General features: G+C 45.3%; 2 protein-coding genes across 2 annotated transcripts in view; one reads left to right on the top strand and one right to left on the bottom strand.

Annotated features, from left to right (window-relative positions):
• LOC134396998 (zinc finger protein 501-like) overlaps positions 1-7,935 on the bottom strand; it is an 84,791-nt gene extending 76,856 nt beyond the window's left edge. Inside the window, exon 1 of the mRNA XM_063123611.1 lies at positions 7,929-7,935. Within this exon, the coding sequence (XP_062979681.1) occupies positions 7,929-7,935 (7 nt within the window). The remainder of the gene's footprint in view (positions 1-7,928) is intronic.
• Positions 1-14,382, top strand: part of LOC134396274 (zinc finger protein 420-like) — a 647,156-nt gene that overhangs the window by 292,222 nt on the left and 340,552 nt on the right. The window lies entirely within an intron of this gene.

Here is a 14,382-nt window from a genome sequence, read left to right on the forward strand (position 1 = left end):
AGGGTCCTGCTATTTACTGTTTTACTCTGTACAGCACCATGTACATTGATGGTGCTATATAAATAAATAATAATAATAATAATAATAATCCATGACTTTCCCCCTGTTTCACTGATGGATAAGTTCCTGGCAAACATGTTTTTCTCTCGCCACGCTCTTGTGCATGAGCCCACACAGAGGGTTTAGGATGCGGTGGAGGGAATTCTTCACGTTATAATTATTAAATTCATGGTAATTTAGTCTTCTACTTCTTGCCACCACGCCAGGGATTTCCCTCCAAAAATACTTTTGATGTCAATAACATAAACATCAGAATGAGATGCAACAGGAGGCAATTCCTTTCGCCGAGCATGGATGTATTATTCCATAAATACTTTTCACACCACCGAGACCTCGGGTTGTGGCTTTGGGCAGACCAAGATGCTGTTGGAGTGAGGTTTAGCATTCATCCCCTTTAGAGCAGAAGCCCTGGTTGGACCCCATCTGATTTAATAATAAGTCACTGACCACAGCTTTAGTCTTGTGGGAGGATCTGAGGAGGGTTCTAACGGAACAGCCATAAGGCATGCTCAGCTTGCTATTTCTCCTAGTTCTGTTCTTTTTGCTGCTGCTGCACTGTGCAGCCTGGGAGACGCTGAAGTCAAAATGCCCTTTGAATTTAAGGAGAGATCAATATTATCCTTTGAATTTTTATAGCCCAGGAGACCATATCATTAGTTCAGTCTTCTCTATGTTCCATGCCGCCGTCTTCCCAAGCTCCTTCTCTAAGCCCCCTTCTATCAGGCTCCAAGGGTAAGTAATCATGCAGTGATGTACTCAGTTGTTTTATCTGAGATCTGATTTCTTAGGCTGGTTGAAAACGGACAAGAACTGTGTCGTTGCTGTATGCCAAACCATCAACCATGCTCTGCCCCCACCCCACACGTGGGTGAGGATAGCTTAGATAGGCTGACCAAATGAAAAGGAGGACAGGGCTCCTGTATCTTTAACAGTTGTATTGAAAAGGGAATTTCAGCAGGTGTCATTTGTATATATGGGGAACCTGGTGAAATTGCCTCTTCATCACAACTGTTAAAGTTGCAGGTGCCCTGCCCTCTTTTAAATCTGGTCACAGTATAGCTGCAGTATAGCTCCTGCAGCTTTAACTATTGTGATGAAGAGGAAATTTTACCAGGTGTGACATGCATACAAATAACACCTGCTGAAATTCCCTTTTCTATGCAACTGTTAAAGATACAGGAGCCCTGTCCTTCTTTTAATAGGCTCACCCTAGCTTAGAACACTTCCCTTTGATTCCAGACTAAAGAGGAGAGGGGATTTTTTCCCCTACCCTACTTGTAATCCAAATGAACAAACACTAGTCTTTCATAGTGTGTGACTGGTTATGGTTTCCTTTTTGGAATGGTAGGGAAGCTTCAGCTATTGGGTGGTATAGACATATAATTAATACATAAATCATAAATCCGTCATCTCCTGTGATGAAATTGTCCTTCCTAGGCACCAGGTAACCACTTCCATTTAAGAACAAAGAGCCACCAAGGAGATGCAATTTCACTAACTTCTGGTATCGACAACAGAACCGCCGTTGACTTGCATTGGAAAAGAAAAATGCCTATAACTTTTTTATTTTTGAAGATATACACATGTAACTCGGTACGATGATAGCATCGAAACAGATCCTTATTTATGCCAATTTTGAAATAAATCGAATAATCCCCTGATTTTAAGGGAATTTTTAAAGCTTCCACCCCATTTACAAAACTGCATTTATCTCTGTCGTTTTTCAAGATACACACATGTAACTGGGCACTACGATAGCTTCTAAATAAATCCTTAGTTGTGCCAATTTTAAAGCAAATCAGATCATGCCCAGAGAGCTCCGGCTATTGGGCAGTATGTTGTTGCTTATTCGTTCAGTCGCTTCCAACTCTTCGTGACTTCATGGACCAGCCCACGCCAGAGCTTTCTGTCGGCCGTTGCCACCCCTACCTCCCCCAAGGTCAAGTCTGTCACCTCCAGAATATCATCCATCCATCTTGCCCTTGGTCGGCCCCTCTTCCTTTTGCCTTCCACTTTCCCTAGCATCAGCCTCTTCTCCAGGGTATCCTGTCTTCTCATTATGTGGCCAAAGTACTTCAGTTTTGCCTTTAATACCATTCCCTCAAGTGAGCAGTCTGGCTTTATTTCCTGGAGTATGGACTGGTTTGATCTTCTTGCAGTCCAAGGCACTCTCAGAATTTTCCTCCAGCACCACAGTTCAAAAGCCTCTATCTTCCTTCGCTCAGCTTTCCTTATGGTCCAGCTCTCGCAGCCATAGGTTACTACGGGGAATCCCATTGCTTTAACTATGCGGACCTTTGTTGTCAGCGTGGTGTCTCTGCTCTTAACTATTTTATCAAGATTTGTCATTGCTCTCCTCCCAAGAAGTAAACGTCTTCTGATTTCCTGGTTGCAGTCAGCGTCTGCAGTATAGAAATGTAATAAATAAATAAATAAATAAATAAATATTCTTTTTTATGCAAGGCTGACAATTCATCCCGTCTGCAATTCAAATTTGCAAAGCTAAGACTCTGGCCCAACTTACCTAGGGTATTCCTATTGGGATATTAGGATTTAATGGCCCAAATTGAAAGAGTCCAGTCTGTATTTCTTAGGAAATTACTGGGCCTTCCTTGCTGTGTGAGGAACACAGCTATTTATCTGGAAGTGGGTATTCGATCAGTCGAATGCAAGGCATGAATGGGGGTCTTTAAATGGTGGCTACGGTTATACTTCCTGGCAGTTCCTGGTACCTCAGATCCCTACGTCTTATCCTCTCCTCTGTCTTTAACATGCCGTTAGCCTTTATTATTATTATTATTATTATTATTATTATTATTATTATTATTATTTATTTATTTATTTATTTATATAGCACCATCAATGTACATGGTGCTGTACAGAGTAAAACAGTAAATAGCAAGACCCTGCCGCATAGGCTTACAATCTTATAGGCTTACAATCCAGAAACCATAATTAGAGTGTGTCTTTTATTTATTTTTATTGTGTATCTATACCACCCAATATCAAAATCTCTCTGGGTGGTTCACAAGAAACGAACAATTTAAACAACGTTGGTGCTTCAAACCAACCCAAACTTGTTATTCCATGTTGAGATAGAATTATTACCATTTCTGCAGCTTCTAGTTGGGTTAATTATATACTGTCATTAGAGACCATCATTTAGATCTCTCTTTAAAGAAAATGATTTTTTGAGTTGGAAAGAGGAAACTGGGTGTTTTGCTACAGGAAACTAACCATGGGGAGGGATCTACACTACTGCTTTAAAGCCCTTTATAACAGTTTTGACAACTGTTGGGGCCCAGGACACACTGCATATACAGTTTTCAAAACGTTTTCAAAGTGCTTTAAAGCGCTTTAAAAGCAGTAGTGTAGATCCCCCCCCATGATACGGCCTGGAGGGCTGCTTCTTTTTCAGTAAATCATAGAATCATAGAATAGCAGAGATGGAAGGGACGTACATCGAGTCCAACCCCCTGCTCAATGGGTACTTTCAACCCCCTCCACCCTAAAGCATCCCTGACAGAGGGTTGTCCAGCTGCCTCTTGAAGGCCTCTAGTATAGGAGAGCCCACAACCTCCCTAGGTAGCTGATTCCATTGTCGTACTGCTCTAACAGTCAGGAAGTTTTTCCTGATGTCCAGCTGGAATCTGGCTTCCTTTAACTTGAGCCCGTCATTCCGTGTCCTGCACTCTGGGAGGATCGAGAAGAGATCCTGACCCTAATCTGTGTGACAACCTTTGAAGTATTTGAAGAGTGCTATCATGTCTCAAACCAGGAAATAAAGCCAGACTACTCACTTGAGGGAATTATATTAAAGGCAAAACTGAAGTACTTTGTTCACATAATGAGAAGACAGGATACCCTGGAGAAGAGGCTGATGCTAGGGAAAGTGGAAGGCAAAAGGAAGAGGGGCCGACCAAGGGCAAGATGGATGGGTGATATTCTGGAGGTGACGGACTCAACCTTGGGGGAGCTGGGGGTGGCGACGGCCAACAGAAAGCTCTGGCGTGGGCTGGGCCATGAAGTCACAAAGAGTCGGAAGCGACTGAACGAATAAACAACAAATATCCAAAACCATAAAAAAGTTTTAAAAAGCAGGATTGTTATATTGCCTGGATATGTCTGTCAAAATGTTTTATTAAACACAGGGTGACAATCTGATATGTATATTTTGCTTCAGAAAAAGACAGGAAGTTTCCTTCTATGACCTGGCCTTCTATTTTGCCATCCATGAGATCAACCAGAATCCCAGGCTCGTACCCAACATCACCCTGGGCTACAACAACTACGAGAACTATTACAGTGCAAGAATCACATATGACGCCATGCTGGATCTGCTGTCTCCTGGGCACAAGAATATTCCAAACTACGGCTGTGGCAGACAGAATGGCCTGTTGGCTGTTGTAGAAGGGGCAGACTCTGAAATCTCCACCCATATTTCAACCATTTTGGACATCTACAAAATCCCACAGGTAGGAATGGAGGGTGGTAGGGGTGGGTGGGTGAAATCGAATTGTGCTTTGCTTTAAAGCAGTGGTTCCCGAAGTGGGCGGTACCGCCCAATTGGGGGGGTGGGATTGCATAGGGGGGCATTAAGAGGCATGGGGTCACTCGAGGTTGTCTTTTCTGAGAGGTGCCTCTCCAGAATGTCTTAAAACCCAGGGACATTTTTATGGGAGAAGGTAGTTTGGTCCCAAGCCATATAGGGGAAGAATCCACACATGTATTAATAACGTTTAAGAAGAGTCCTTTTAACGGTGAATTGAAATGCTTCAAAAGCACCAAAACGCTAATGAAGAGACATTCCCTGCTTGGTGTGCCCCGCCACGCCGGCTGCAAAACAGAGGCATTTGATCTCTTTGACCTCCCTCCCTCAGCAAGCCTGCAGTGGGTGCCTCCCATTTAAAGGGTCCAGTTGAGCTACAAAATGGCATTAAGCTGAAGCCAAAGTTTAAGAAATCATACCAGTTTTGGTTACAGAAGGAAATTTCTGATCACAATCCTGCTCTATGGAGAGTGGTTCAGAAGCTCCTGGTTGCATTTCCAACATCATATTTGGTGAAATGTGGTTTTAGTGTGGTCTGCCTACTTCTCTCCATGCAAAGAAATCGACTCCAGATTACTAAACGTGATGATTTAAGGCTCATGTTAAGTGACTTTAAACCAGACCTTGAGAAACTGGCATCCCTTCATCAAGCCCATCCATCACATTAAGAATTTACAGAATAGTGAGGTATTCTACCCTAGTTACTAAATGTGAGGTCTAATATCCTTGCTAAATGACTATCAGACTTTGAAAAGATGATATCACTGGATCAAGTTCATCAATTACGTTTAATTGAAAAAACTAAAAAAAAATGTAATTAGATTTTGACAAAATATTCAATTAATTGTTACTGTTTTGAATTTAATTGTTATTATCTTCCTTAGTGGGTCGTTGAAAACCGCTATTCTGAATAATGATTTTTATAGTGTAGGACAGGGGGCACTGGGCATGAGTTTGAGTAACCAAGGGGGCAGTTACCTGGAAAAGTTTAGGAACCACTGCTTTAAAGGACTCTCTGGGGTGGAGAAGCTATGGTTTGTTTCTGTCTTTATATGGCTTTTGACCACATTTCCAATCCTCCTCTTCGTCCTTCTCCTCCTCATCTGTATGCTGCCCTAAGATCCCAGTGAAGTAGTGTGCAATACAAATGTTTTAATTAATAAATAATAAAATAACTAAATCATCATCATATCAATAAGACTTTTATTTGGTTATACACGGCATGTTAAACTTTCCCCCTTCAAGTAACCAGGGGCATGTCTACACTTTCCGGCTATCTGGGAGAGAGGAGGATCTCGTGATATGCTAATCATGAGATCCTTCTCCTGTGTTCACAAGTGGCATGCGTCCTCCAGCGAAAGAGTAAGTTAAAAAAAAAGCCCTACCCCTCTCCCACCCCACTCCCGATGGCCCTGGACTCTTCCCATCCTGGCTTCCTGCCTCAGAGGTCGCCTGCTACTCATGGGGAAGAGGGAAGAAGCCAGGACACCCGGCCACACCACCCATGGTCCTCGGGATCATCCCCGGACCGCGGGAAAACATGAGGAAAAAAAGGGTATGGCGATATTCCGGGGAAATGGAGGGATCATCCATCCCTACTCCTGGGATCCCCTGTGCATCCTGTGGATACACAGGGACAATCCCGAGATGATCTCTGGGATATTGCCCAGTGTAGACATAGAATCATAGAATCATAGAACAGCACAGTTGGGAGGGGCCTACAAGGCCATCGAGTCCAACCCCCTGCTCAATGTAGGAATCTACCCTAAAACATCCCTGACAGATGGTTCTCCAGCTGCCTCTTGAAAGCCTCTAGTGTGGGAGAGCCCACAACCTCCCTAGGTAACTGATTCCATTGTCGTACTGCTCTAACAGTCAGGAAGTTTTTCCTGATGTCCAGCTGGAATCTGGCTTCCTTTAACTTGAGCCCGTTATTCTGTGTCCTGCACTCTGGGAGGATCGAGAAGAGATCCTGGCCCTCTTCTGTGGGACAACCTTTTAAGTATTTGAAGAGTGCTATCATGTCTCCCCTCAATCTTCTCTTCTCCAGGCTAAACATTCCCAGTTCTTTCAGTCTCTCTTCATAGGGCTTTGTTTCTAGACCTCTGATCATCCTGGTTGCCCTCCTCTGAACACACTCCAGCTTGTCTGCGTCCTTCTTGAATTGTGGAGCCCAGAACTGGACGCAATACTCTAGATGAGGCCAAACCAGGGCCAAATAGAGAGGAACCAGAACCTCATATGCCCCAAGTGTCTTATGATGGAAACAAGAGGAGAAAAATGACTACTGCATTGTATTTTGGGAAATGAAGACAATAACTATGAAGGATGTCTCAAGGCTGCAGATGTGATATGAAGGGCATAAAAGTGATTATGCTCAACGTCCTTCATCCCTGCCATATGGAATGTGTGGTCCTATGTACTAGGGTGACCATATGAAAAGGAGTACAGGGCTCCTGTATCTTTTAACAGTTGCATTGAAAAGGGAATTTCAGCAGGTGTCATTTGTATGCATGTCACACCTGGTGGAATTTCCTCTTCATCACAACAGTTAAAGCTGCAGGAGCTATCCTGCAGCTATCCTGTGACCAGGTTTAAAAGAGGGCAGCTTTAACTGTTGTGATGAAGATGAAATTTCACCAGGTTCTCCATATATACAAATGACACCTGCTGAAATTTCCTTTCCTATGCAACTGTTAAAGATACAGGAGCCCTGTCCTCCTTTCCATAGGGCCACCCTATATGTACCTATGTTTCTAATTGTGGCTTCAGTCCCATGCATAATCATTTGGGAGAAAGCTAAGTACACCGGAGCTAAAAAAAAGAAAAGAAAAGTTGTTTATTTCGAACAATATTTTCTACCAAAAATATCATTCAACGTGGGAATGGGGAAAGATGCAAATGTTTAAGGGAATTTTAGCTTAGGAAAAAAGAAAGAGTAGGTGTGATAGTAGTGTATATAAATCTAGATAAACCTTGAGGACCACAAATGAATGGTCTCTCCTTTGCAGAAAGCTACGGTATCCTTGGGGTGCTGTGGAAGTGGTTGTAGAACCCTACTGAATGTGCTTTCTCCCTTTGTAATATGTAAAACATCCATGTCTTTTTTCCGATACTAGGTCAGTTATGGGTTTGTCTTCCATGACCATAAGGATAAAACCCAGTTCCCTTTTTTCTACCGCGTGGTTCCAAAAAATGAATACTTGTACCTGGGGATGGTCAAACTGCTCCTGCATTTCAGATGGACGTGGATCGGTCTCTTCGCTCCAGACAATGACAATGGGGAAAGGTTCATGCAGACGCTGACACCATTGCTCACCTGGCATGGTATCTGTGTTGCAGTCTCAGGAAGACTCCCAGAACTGACCAAACCTGTACTGATATTTCCCCTTGAATTTCTTCTCAGATGGAGACAGGTCAAGGTATATGTTTTCTATGCAGACACACGTTCTTTCTATAGTGGAATAATTCATCTAAAACAAACACTTGAGTTGTGGGTAAAACCTACCGAAGGGAGAGTCTGGATCACAACAGCTTTGTGGGACATCACCTCAATGTTGTCGAAGTCTAGTTTACATTTCAAGGACAGCCATTGGTTCTTTTCCTTCTCAATCCAGACAAAGAAAAGGTCGAAATGTGCCGACGTTGATCTGGCTCGCATTACAAACCCTTACTTGGAAAAAGCATTTCGTTGTTCCTTTTCAAAACACACATTGTCTGTGAAACAGAAGGGTAGATGTGAACAGAAAGAGGAATTGCCCTTGGATGTGTTTCGACAGAGTCTGTCTCAAGACACCTACAGCATTTACAACAGCGTTCAGATGGTGGCGAAAGCCTTACATGAGGGTTACTCTTCCAGATCCAAGCGTATGAGGATGCGTATGAGGATGGTGGGTGGAGAACAGTGGGAACTTCCAAGGCTACAGCCATGGCAGGTATTTCAATTTCCATCACAGATCTCCCTACTAAAAAGAACAGAATGGCTCTTGACTCATTCTCTGTGGAACCGGACTCTGGGGAGGTTTCAGGCATAGTGGTCTGGGGAGATCTTCCATTTCCTGAGGCTCCTTGCACAGAATACTCCTGAGGCCTGTTAAGGCTTCTGTATCTGATGGGCACCACTCAGCTCTGTCTTCTGTTCCCTTCCACTGTACCTCATTTGGCATTCGATACGGCATTGTGAGTTGAGGGGGGAGCAGAAGGAGAAAGAAAGTAGTCAGATGCTTCCTGTTGTGGGTGCAGCTAATGAGGGGACAGGAATGGCAAAGAGGCGGTCTTTAAATCACTGCAGTGCCCTCATTGGCTACACATCCCATAGGTAGCATCTGTTTGGTTAGGATTGCTGCTACTCAAATCAAATTTGGGGGGGGCAAAACAAGGATTGAAATCCCCCTCGATTTGGTGTGGTTCAGTCTGGGGGGAAATCTTACAGGTACTATCCAGACCTTTTCTCAGAGTGTTCTCCCTTCCTCCACACTAGAGGCCTTCAAGAGGCAGCTGGACAACCATCTGTCAGGGATGCTTTAGGGTGGATTCCTGCATTGAGCAGGGGGTTGGACTCGATGGCCTTATAGGCACCTTCCAATTCTCTAATTCGATGATTCTCAAGGTCTCTGGGAACAACACTACATGATGTAGCTTCTTGGGTAGACATGGCCACCAGATAGCAGCTGTAGGAGGTGCTCCACATAATCATAGTGGATACTGCATCCCATCGTATGAGTGTAGACTTCCTCTACCAAACCAGCAAAAATCCCCTGAAATCTGCATAGGGAAGTGTATGTATGTATGTATGTATGTATGTATTGCACTTATATACCGTTCCCATAGCCAGGGCTCTCTGGGCAGTTTACAGAAATTCTTTGGGGAGCATATTAACTTTTCTGTATATTGTTTAGTGGCTTTGATGTCAGCCTTTCCCGAAATATGAAAGCAGCCGGAACAGACTCAACAATGGACCTCTGCTTTTTCTTTGTTTGATGTATTTCAACTAGGCATGTGCTCCGCTCCGATTAGAAGCGCAGAAGCAGGAGCGAATTGGCCTGCTCCGCCTTGCCCAGAGGCGGAGTAGAAGCGGACCGTGGGCCCCTAGAAGCAAGGCGAAGAGAAGCGGCCATTTTCGGAGCGCTCCGGTTTCCGCGGTCCGCTTCTATCGCCATCTTGAAACATTTCGCCCATAGGATTGCATTGCGGAAAAGAAAGGGGGATAACTGTGTTGTTTTTGATGCTATCTTTTTGAAAATTCTTGTGCTTAGAGAGTCGTGGATGGGGGTCATTTTGAGCCTACTCTCAGCTCTCTGCGTGGTGCTGTTCGTGTGCTATATTTTTAAAAAAATCGGGTCAATAAACAGGGACAGCGCGGGTAAACTGGCGGTTTTTTGGGTTTTTTTTTTTTTTTGAAGCGATGACAGGCACATTCAACTCCCAATCCTGATGAGAATTGATCACCTCATGAAGCATCCTCCAATCCCAGCGTTGGAGGGGGGACTAAGGCAGAGCCACCCTGAGAGCTTTCTGCTTTGTGTCTCTTTGTGGGTTGGCGTTCGTGGAGAGAGGAGTTAGTTATAGGTGCTGCTGCTGTGTTTGGAGATAGATTTAGGATTTAGCTTGGCGCGCGTGTGTGTGTTTGTTTGCTTCTTTCTGACTTTTAGCTTAGTTTGCCCTGTGTTTTTCCCTTACTTTGATTTAATATAAACTTTATTTTTAAATTTTGGAGTGTGTGTTTGTTTGGTTGGTTGGTTGTAACCCCCCTCCCCTCTCTTAAAGCCTGACTGTGTTTCATCTTCCTTCTTCCTTCTATATACAAAAAAATACAAAAAAAATTCCAAAAAAAATATTCTCTATTTCTTCTCTCTGTTACTTGGACTGCGTGTGTGACTGTGTTATTGTGTGAGTGTGCTGTGTGTGCAGTGCACTGTTTGTGAAGTGCAACAGCCACAGATTGAGCATTTCAAATCCTGTTTGGGCAAAGCACACACACTTCTTGTCCCATTTCCCTACATATAGTAATATTTCTTATACATATTATTACATTCTTATACATATTATTCTTATACATATTATTAGTAGTATTAATATTTTATTCTTATACATATTATTAGTAGTATTAGTATATTCTTATAGATCTCGTTAGTAGTATTAGTATAATATCATCATGAGAAGAGGGAGCAGGTGCATGTCTGTGGCGGGGCGTGCTGAAAGCAGTGGTCAAGGCAAGGCTCAGGCTGGCACCAGTAAGCAGGCTGCCTCTCCTGCTGTGAAAATCAAACGGGCAACTCCTTGGCTGGCTGCTCCGCAACAGAAGCAGGACAAGCAGCAGGCAGAGGCACTCACTTCTGCAACTTGTGTCCGGCGTTCTCTTTTTGAGGGTGGGAATGGGAAAAGTGCCCCTTTACAAGAGGCAGGTGGCATTAGAGGAGGAGGAGGCGGAGTATCCCCAACTCCTTCATTATCCTTTGAGCCCACGAGCCTGCTGATGGACCTAGACGAGGTCCTCAGCACAGTGGAGGGGGAGGAGGAGGCGGTGGTCCTCCAGGATGTGGGGGCTGAGGAGGAGCAGCAGCAGCAGGCCAAGGCTCTCTCCCCAGTCTCATCCCACCCCTCTTCCGCTGCAACCCCTGTTTCTGTGGCAACACCAGAGAGCTCAGGTGGGCAATTGGTGGTGTCACCACGGAAGCGAAAGACAAGCATCGTGTGGGACCACTTTGAGTTGGGAGCGGATCCCCACTTTGCTGTCTCTCGCCACTGCAAACTCACCCTAAGCAGGGGTTCATCTACAGGGCGTTATGGAACCAGCAGCATGAAGATGCATCTTCAGAGGCAGCACCAGTCGATCTTGCTGGGGAAAGAGGCGGGCAAGGCGACTGGTTCCAGGGGAAAGCCGAAGGCTGCTGCTGGCACTGCCACTCTAAGCTCTCCATCTCCCATCCCCACAAGGGTTAGGCAGGCAACCCTGCAGGACATGGGGTGGGGGAAGTATGGACCCACAAGATGGCGTTTTCCAACGCCCACCCAGGGTGCTACTGTGGTGGGGCATCTGCCGGGACTGACTCCTCCCTAATACTAGATCTATGACATGTCTCTCTGCCTGCCCCTCTGCTAGCCTGTCCTCCTCCTCGGTGACTGACTCGCTGGGATGGTTTGCGTTTGCAATGCGTGACTAACTGCAGTGCTGGCTTAGAAACCAGCCATCCTTGCCTCACTTCCTTGTGCCCCCAGAAATACCCGCTGCCTGTCTGTCTGCCCACCTCCCCCAGGGTGCTGCTGTGGTGGGGCATCTGCCAGGACTGACTCCTCGCCTGCTCTGCCTGCCTCTCTGCCCACCTAGTGCCTGGGAGATGGGCTTTGTCGTTCGTGCCCAGCACCCTCCGGCACGCTTGCTCCCAGTCATCCTCCTCTGTGCCCCTCAATGCGTAACTGCCGGCTTAGAAAGAAACAACCAACCATCTTTGCCTCACTTGCTCCTTGCGCCCGCTTACGGGTTGGTTTGCTATGCGTTAGTGCTCAAGCCATCCTTGCGGCACTACAATGCATGCTGCCTGCCTGCCTGCCTTCCCTCCCTTCTCCCCTTCTCGCCTCGCAGGGATGGTGTATGTGTCTTGCTTTGACTCAGGGGAGAAGTCCTTCCTGCGCTCACTTAGACTTTATCAAGTTCAAAAATCCATTTTTCAAGTATGCAAGAAGATTTAGGGTTATCTCGTGGCATGTTGGGATTTCCTTTCAACTGGCCCCATTGAGCTGTCTGCATTGCAACTTTAAATCCCTGACATACTGCAGTGTCAGATTTTCAAAACTTCCCCTAACATCAGGGGATGATGGGATTGGCTTTAAACTTGGCGTGCATGTGGACACATGGGTAAGCTGTCATGGGACCAAAGGATAGGTTTCTGATGTGCAAATTGACGTAGTTGTAGAATGGGACTTGATTTGGTGTGAGTTAAAAGGTTTAAGCCCCGCCAAAAATCAGGGGATGATGGGATTGCCTTGAGTCTGGGCATCCATCTGGACACATGGATTAGCTATCATGGTGGTGAGTTTGAGGTTCCTAACATGCAAATTGACGGAGCTATCGAAAGGGGTGTGAATGGGGTGCCCGATATTCAAAAATTCCCCAAAAATCAGGGGATGATGGGATTCCCTTGAAACTCAGCGTCCATGTGGACACGTGGAAAAGCTATCATGGTGCCAAGGTTAAGGTTTCTAACTTGCAAATTGACGTAGTTGTAGAATGGGACAATTTGGGGTGAGTTAAGCCCCGCCAAAAATCAGGAGATAATGGGATTGCCTTGAGTCTGGGCGGCCATGTGGACCCATGGATAAGCTATCATGGTGCTGAGTTTGAGGTTTCTAACATGCAAATTGACGGAGCTATCGAAAGGGGTGTGAATGGGGTGCCCGATTTTCATAAATTCCCCAAAAATCAGGGGATGATGGGATTGCCTTGAAACTTGGCGTCCATGTGTACACATGGATAAGCTATCATGGTGCCAAGTTTGAAGTTTCTAACGTGCAAATTGACGGAGCTATCGAAAGGGGTGTGAATTAGGGTTATGGGTGGTGCGTTAGAGGTTAGAGCCCCGCCAAAAATCAGGGGATGATGGGATTGCCTTGAGTCTGGGCGTCCATGTGGACACATGGATAAGCTTTCATGGTGGCGAGTTTGAGGTTTTTAACGTGCAAATTGACGGAGCTATCGAAAGGGGCGTGAATGGGGTGCCCGATTTTCAAAAATTCCCCCAAAATCAGGGGATGATGGGATTTGCTTGAAACTTGGCGTGCGTGTGTATACCTCCATGAGCTGTCATGGTGCCAAACCTGAGGTTTCTAACTTTCACAGAAAAAAAGTTGTATACTTTTTAGCTTTCAATGCAACCCTATGGGGGGGAAAACGGAGCTCCGATCCGGATCCGGAGCTGCGGAGCAGAGCGGAGCGGACGTAGGCAGAGCGGGGGTGGAGCGAAGCGGCCCTATCTGCAAATCGTGGATCTGGAAGAGAAGCGGAGGGGGAGGTCCGTGCACACCCCTAATTTCAACCCCATCTACTCAAGAAACACTAGATCTAAACATGGTCGGTGCTGAGATAACCAACATAGTTCCTGCTTTTTCTCTGTCGTTTTAGCTTCACCCATTTCTGAGAAAAATTGGCTTTTCCAACACTTCAATGGATGGAATGCATCTGGGTGGGGACGGGAAACTGACAGCCAACTTTGATATTTGGTTGACCTGGGTTGCCCCAGCCAGTACCTCAGTTGTTCCAGTGAAAGTTGGGAGTCTCGAGAGACGGACGTCCCCAGACCATGAGTTCCACCTTGATGAGGATCCTTCAGTGTGGAAGAACTATGTGAGTCTAACCCAACAATGGCGAAATTTCAGGCCCATAAGCCCAAACTGGGCCACGAGTCCTGATGCAGCCCTCCATATATTATTATTATTATTATTATTATTATTGTTATTATTATTATTATTATTATTATTATTATTATTATTATTATTTGCATTTGTATACCGCCCCATAGAAAAAGCTCTCTGGGAGGTTCCACTGGGGGCATCTTTTTTATTTTATCCCTGCCAGAGCTTCCAAATACTCCACTGACACTTTTTCTTGTCTTCCTGGGTAGACCCCACCTTATTCAAGATGTACCAAAAGCTGCTCCCCTGGAAATATCAAGGTGATTCCAGAAGGAAAGCCCATTTGCTGTTACGACTGTGCTCTCTGCGTGGAAGGGACCATCTCTACTCAGGAAGGTAAGGGGATCGGGGCAGAGATTAACTGC

This window comes from Elgaria multicarinata, chromosome 3 (genome assembly GCF_023053635.1).
Source record: "Elgaria multicarinata webbii isolate HBS135686 ecotype San Diego chromosome 3, rElgMul1.1.pri, whole genome shotgun sequence".
NCBI classification, from domain to species: Eukaryota; Metazoa; Chordata; class Lepidosauria; order Squamata; family Anguidae; genus Elgaria; species Elgaria multicarinata.